Here is a 7,221-nt window from a genome sequence, read left to right as displayed (position 1 = left end):
GGTGGAAGGAATAGCTGCCTGGAACGCCATGTCGACCAAGGATATGTTTTCCACTGGGTTCTGTTCTGGGAAAGCCATCATGTTCGCAGGAATTCTCAGTTCTGTTTCTTTGTTGGGTGATGTGGAAGCTGTGATTCTTCGATGGGATCACGAAGCGTAGTGCCGAAATAGAAAATTCAACTGCAGTACAAAAGCGTCTTCATTTTCCAAATGCAGTTTGGTTGGTGAAGCTTGTTCAAGGGAAGGCTGCAATTCATCACGTCGGGATCACCAAATGTAGTGGTTAAATGTGTATCATGGTGAACAGATGCAAAAGGAATGTGTATGCCTTTGAAGTAAACAAATGAATGAATTGATTCATAGTTAAAAATAATTTATTCACTGGACTTAATTTGTCGTTGGTACACATAATTCTTCACTACATGCAAAATGTTGACAACTGCCACAAGTTGCTAGATATAGAAACAGGGTACATCTGTAGAAGTGATATGTCAGAAATGAATATGTTTGTGTGTGTGTGTGTGTGTGTACGTAGCTCATCTGAGACAGCAGTCTACCATGGAACTTCGAACATTGCTCTGGATCTCTGCGAAAAGCTGTCGTGTCGTAGACCTTTCTTGTTTGCCTGCTAGGCCTTTCTCCTTCTCGTCTGTCTGTTGACCACTGTATTTATAATAATTGTGGCAGCTAGAAGCACAGACATACTGCAGCAGAGTTTATACCTAAATAGGTCAGCTCCTGTCCATTTGAACTTCGCCTGACATGGCTGAGGTCGTAGGTCAAAGGGAGATGATCAATCACTTTTTGATAGGACAAAGAAAACCTGTTTTCGCGCCTGTTGATCGTGGTGCTTTGATCTGGTAATGTTTCTACAGCTGGATACCCTTCCAAACGCCAACCACTCTGAGAGTGTAGTGGGTGCTTTTTACATACCACTGGCACAGGAGCCAGTCAGGCAGGCCTGTCTCTAGCACACCACATTTGATGTTTCTTATGTCCAACTTTTCTCTCAGGATGCTTGCACTCTGTTGTATATGCACACTGACATTAAACATCCAGTGGATCATACTAGCTTCATTTCTTTCAAGCCTATGCATGTCCTCAGCAGTCATGGCCCATGTTTCACTGCCATGTAGCATGACAGTTTGCACACATGCATCATGCAGTCTATGTTTTATCCTGAATGAGAAGCCCTTAGTTGCCAGCAGAGGTAGGAGCTCTCTGAACTTTGCCCAGCCTATTCTTATTCTAGCTGCTACACTCTCAGAGCACCCCCCCCCCCACACACACACACACATGATACATACGCATGTACATTGGTTTTAGATTTGGTAGATGGCCAGCAATTTTGAAGGGTGGGGCAAGTTGATTACATTGACCCCAATGCTCAACTGGTACTGATTGTAAGGATGAAAGGCAAATCAACCTTAGAAGAATTTGGGCTCAGAACGTAAAAACAGATAAAATGCTGCTAAACATTTTGCCTAGCATGCTAATGATTATGCCATCCTGTATATGTATACATATTAGAATAGATGTGTGCTTAGGATTTTTAGGAGATTAGGTCATGGTTTCCATTCCTGGACTGGGCATTGTGTTGTAACCATGTTTACATTTAATGTGTTGTATTTCATGCAACCATACTGGCAATGTTGCTTTCATGAAGAGAGTGTTCTAATCTACAGCGCAGATATTTTGATCATTATAAATGAATCTGTGTGGGTAGAAGGATCATTATCTGTCTTCTACAGTAGAGGAGAGTTCACAATGCATGTATATATATTTCTATATCATATATGTATGTGAATATTATATATTTATATGCCATACATTTATGAATATATATATAAAGACACACACACACACACACAATTGATGTAGAAATTTCATTGAAGGAGCCTTGGCTCTAAGTTAGAAACTGACTTGGAGCCTATGTAAAATGAGATAACTGATGCAGACTTAGTGGAGTTATCACTGACGATATCACCCACACCATAAGCAGTTGTCTGAAAGTGTTATCATGGTATCATCTACCAATGAGACATAATGTTGTAGCTAGGACACTATATAATGAAATCCATTGGAAGGACAACTCCAAGGACAAAGAAATAAGAACCCACAGTATGGTAGAAACCATAGCTACTTATAATAAAAAGGAGTACTGGTAAAATGTTCCAGTGAAAACCTCAAAATGTGAACACTATAGATAATGATTTGGGATAGAGAAGAGAAACGGTGTACAGTTGTGGAAATCAGCTGCCCTGTGAATGTCAAAGCTGAAGATCAGTGAAAAAGAGAGTACCTATGCTGAACTATTGAGAAATCTACAGTTACTCTTTCCAGATTACAAGTTAAGTAATTGGGGCACTGCTTAAGTACTAATCTTGAGAAATTAGGCTTCTCAAAATTAGAAAGGTGAAAGCTGATTCAAAGATTACAGATCCAAGCCATCACTGGAACTGTAAAAACCTGTAAAACTTTCCAGAAGTTCATCATTTAAGTACATATGTGCATGTCTAGACATGCAACTATAGGCATAAGAATACATACATAAAGCAAAACATACAATATGCATGTATATATACATACAAAGATACTCTATTGCTGATGTTGAAATTCCAATGAAGGAGCCTTGGATCTAGGTTAGAAACCGGTTCTTTCTCTATTGGTTAGAAATCTTGAAATAAAACTGAATAATGACATACATACATGCATGCATGCATGTGTGTGTGTGTGGTTAAGCTTGCTTTGCAACCAAATGATTGCGTGACACTTTGGGCTAACCGATGCTGTGTGAGTGAATTTGGTTGACAAATTATGTGGAACCTTGTTATACAATAGGTATAAGTTTGTTCCTCACTCCCTCAGTTGACATATTTGATGGTTTGTTAACATTCCTGTGACTTTGTGATTTGGTAAAAAGAGGCCAAGAGAATAAAATACCAAACTTTAAAAATTACTAGCTAGAGGTGTTTGTTTGTCTGAACTCCTCAGGGCAGTGCCCCAGCCTGGCTGCAGAAGTATGACTGAAACAAGTAAAAGTAATATGTATATGTAAATATAAATAGAAAGACAGACAGACAAACAAACGGATATACTGCTGTACCACGTAGAAAATTTATATTGATAATTTTGACCTATGCCAATGGTGAGGAATATGTTAACCCTTTAGCATTCAAACCACCATGTCCTGCCTAAATATTCTATGTGTTTTATGTTCAAACCAATCGAATGCAGCCTCTCACACCTTTCCTACAATGTCCTTCTAAAATCTCAAAGTTAGAAGATAATGCATGTTTGATTCAAAACAATATGAATATATGAACATTACATTTGACAGAATAATCTGAATGCTAAAAGGTTAATCAGATATGACTGTCATCAAACATAAGTGTCTTTTATTAAATGAAACTTCACAATTTTTTTTCTCAGAGGAATGAAATTTCTTCAATATAAGGAAAGAAAATATTATTTAACTGATGTTTATTTTTCTTTTAACTTGTTTTTATTACAGATTTTGAATTCTTCAAGGTTACACATGTCAAATCTTCTATCAACAATCTATGAATTTTCTACTCACAGAGGAACAATGTTAAGTTGCTTCTTTCAGACTATTTTAACTGCAATTCTTTCAGAACTTTCTTTTGCTAGTGAGCAGGTATTGTAAAATTCTTGCATAGTTTGAATTTTATTTATTTTTTAATATTATTATTCCAAGAATGTTGTTGTATAGTTAAGATGTTTTTAAAAATAAATATGCAATGATGTAACAGAAAGTCAAACATTTCTACAATTTGCCCTTGAATTTGTTTTAAATTAGAAACTCTTTAATAATGTAGTTACTCTGCCAAATAAGATTATTTATGCATAATGTTGAACAATGAAAGTAGATAGAAACTGAAATTCTATGTATACAATGCCAATCACTCCATTTTACTGTTTCACATAGTCTCATTTGTGAAAATTTTGAAAAAGTAACATTTGCATTTAATATTTGTTTAATTTAAAGTATTAAGTTTTATAACCAAATTTGCTTCATATATGTTCAGAAAGAGTTATATGCTTATTAGACACATGTTATGAAGGGGTTAAGATTTTTATAGTATAAGCACTAAATTATATTTTTAATGGCTTAAATATTTTTATCTAGCAACCAGAATAAAATTAAAATGGAATTTATGCAATATTGATGATTCATATTGTATTTTGCAGCTAAATATATTTTTGAATCACTCAATTATATAGTCAAAATTGTGCTAATCCCTTTACTAACCAATTTTTATTGTTATCTGCAGAATGACATCAATGAAGTGCCTTCAAATTTCCAGGATATAAAGCTTGTATCACTATGGCTACTGAATATTATTTTTAAAAAACCTTTTTTAATAAGGTCTGTCTCTATTTCAGTTCTCCTTTCTCTTTCATCTCAAATTTTGTACCCTTTATGATACTGCAAAGTGTTGTTAGTTATTTTTTTGTGTGGATGATAAATCTTGAATTGAAAAAGACTAAAGATCTATAGATACAGAATACATTAAGAAAAGGGGGAATCTACCACAGAATACTCAAATAAACTGTTTCCAAGATAGCAATAGAAATATGTAAGAGAAAACAGCTCTCTTATGCCCTATATTATTTTCAATTGGTATTTGTAGAATAATTTCACAAAATAATATTTACTATTGTTATGTATTCTTTTGTTCGTGTTGGGATAATAAACAACTCACTGAAGGCATTATTATGATTCTACGTGTTTATTTACTTGACATGTTTACAAACAGTATATATAGCGGAGTGATACACACTGTGCGTATCTGCCTTAGACACAGTTCATACCGCTTAGTAGATGCGCTTAACAAAATAGTAGTACTAATGGGGATGTATTCATATGTACGTATACCTACACATGCACATAGATATGAACATGTAAAAAAAAGGATCTTTTGGCAATGAAAAAATAGAATTAATCTCCCTTATATTAATGGATTGTCAGCGCAAGGGTGGCAATCCTGCAGCAGAAACCATGAGATTATTCTGCCCACACATGGTTTTCTGCTTCCTAATCTAGCAGAAATAGTTGTTTTATTACATTTTCTCTTTTAATGGTATTGAATCAGTGGTAAAATGTTCGGTCTCCATCTGGTGGATCTTGTGCTCTGAGGTGTGTTGTTGGGCTGCTGATGGGTGGTTGGTGCCCGTTGGGGTGATGATTCTGTGGAAACAAGGATTCTGTTTGTGCCGTTATCTGCTGTGGGTGTTGTAGTTCTTGTTGGTGTTGTCACTGATGCTACAGGTGTTGCGCATGTTATCCTCGATAGCTTTGATGTTGGGCAGATGTGGGCCCTGTTACATCTCAGCTGCCTACCAGATTCAGCTTCTATAATGAACAATCTTGGAGTTTCAGCTCTACTGACAACTTGTGCTGGGATCCATGTTTTGGTTATAGGATCTTGAGTATGCACATGTTGTCGTCCAAGTATCTCAGGTAAATATTGTGAATGTTTGTTGTAATATTTCTGTGCTTGTTCCTGAGTGGCTGCTAGCTTTGCCCTTGTCTCTTCCTGGTCAATAGGAGGTTGAATCTTAGTTGGCAGAGTGGTTTTATATTTCCTGCCATTCAGCATTTCTACTGGGGATTTCATGTCAGCTCTCAGTGGTGTTGCTCGTAGGGACAAAAGAGCCAGGTGTGGGTCTTCCTTGGTTTCTCGGCATTTGACTAGTGTTCTCTTGACTGTCTGCACCTGTCTTTCTATGAATCCATGACCTTTGGGGTAGCGTGAAGATGAGGTTACAATGTTGAACCCATACTCATCAGCTAGCTTTTTGAATTCCTGAGATGTGAACTGGGTTCCATTGTCACATATGATCTGCTCTGGTATTCCTTGCTCTGCTAGAAGTCCTCGAGCCACTGTAATTATTGTTTTGGCTCTCAGGTCTTTCACTTTACTCACAAATGGGAATTTGGAGTAGTAGCAGACCATAATCAAGTACCATTCTTGGTTCTCTGTGAACAGATCTACTCCAATAGTTTGCCATGGCCTTCTTGGAATGTCACTGGATATCATTTCCTCCTTTTGTTGTGAGTTTCTGTACTTTTGACAGATGCGGCATCGGTTTCTGCTGCAGGATTGCCACCCTTGCGCTGACAATCCATTAGTATAAGAGAGATTACTTCTATTTTTTCATTGCCAAAAGATCCTTTTTTTTCATTCTGTCTAACTCTGCCTTCAGCTTCTCTTTTAGTTCTAGTGGAACGCGGCGAGGTGGGTGGACAATTGGTTTGGCATTGGGGTCGACTGTTATGTGGTATCGACATTTCTCAAAGCACCTGACAGTATCGTCAAAGCATTCTGGGTACATGCTTATCAGTTCTTCTTTATTTGTGATTGATGGTCGGTTTTTGATAGGCATATCTCTGTCAATCCTGCTTGGAGCTGCCTTCACTTCACCGTTGATTGACACAATATTAAGCTTTTGACAGGTATCAAGTCCAAGAATTGCAGGTCCTTCTATTCTGGTGACATAAAAAGAACACTTGATTATTTTTCCTTTGTGTGTCCCTGTGATGGTTGTTATGCCCAGTTGTGGAATCCTGATACCTCCGTATGCAGTGAGGATTACATCATTTGGTGTGAGGATTCCTTCTTTGACTTTATCCTCTTGTATCATGTGTTCTGGGAACATCTTTTTGTAGAGGTTGACAGGTAAGATATCACTCTGGGCTCCACTGTCAATCTTTAGCTTTAAGTCAATGTTTATTCGTTTCTTGCCTGACTTCTTTTGAATTTGTATTGTTGTATATGCCTCATTTTTTTTCTGGTTGTCATTTCCCATCTCATGTACATTTATTGTGCCAACTGCCAAGAATTCCTCCTCTGAGGTGTTTTCTTCCTGATGTTGGGCATGTGTATCTCTTTGTCTTACAGCTCTTCTTTGAAAATTGGGGTTTGTATTTGTGAGATTTTGTTAGTCTACACATTTTTTCCCAGTGGTTGGGCTTTCCACATGCTTTGCAGTGTGTACCGAATGCAGGACATTTCCTCCGGTCATTGAACTCATGCTCTGTACCACAGTACTGGCATGTTCTCTGTTTGTGGGTATGTTTCGTCCTTTGTCTAGATAGAATTTTTACACTGCTGCCTATTGTGTTTGTTTGTAAAGTAAGTGAGGCCATTTGTTTGGTAGTGACTTCGAATGCTCTTGCAGTGTCTACTGCTTCTG

General features: G+C 37.2%; 1 protein-coding gene across 5 annotated transcripts in view; it reads left to right on the top strand.

Annotated features, from left to right (window-relative positions):
* The window catches only part of LOC106881212 (condensin-2 complex subunit G2), a 99,824-nt gene that overhangs the window by 61,812 nt on the left and 30,791 nt on the right, over positions 1 to 7,221 (top strand). For all 5 annotated transcript variants that reach the window (XM_014931518.1, XM_052967267.1, XM_052967266.1 and 2 more), the window contains 2 exons: positions 3,515 to 3,658; positions 4,296 to 4,390. In XM_014931518.1, coding sequence (XP_014787004.1) covers positions 3,515 to 3,658; positions 4,296 to 4,390 — 239 coding nt within the window. The remainder of the gene's footprint in view (positions 1 to 3,514; positions 3,659 to 4,295; positions 4,391 to 7,221) is intronic.

The sequence above is a fragment of the Octopus bimaculoides genome, chromosome 4 (genome assembly GCF_001194135.2).
Source record: "Octopus bimaculoides isolate UCB-OBI-ISO-001 chromosome 4, ASM119413v2, whole genome shotgun sequence".
In the NCBI taxonomy this organism is placed as follows: Eukaryota; Metazoa; Mollusca; class Cephalopoda; order Octopoda; family Octopodidae; genus Octopus; species Octopus bimaculoides.
Note: the sequence above shows the minus strand (reverse complement) of the source record. Positions and strands in the feature narration are given on the sequence as shown.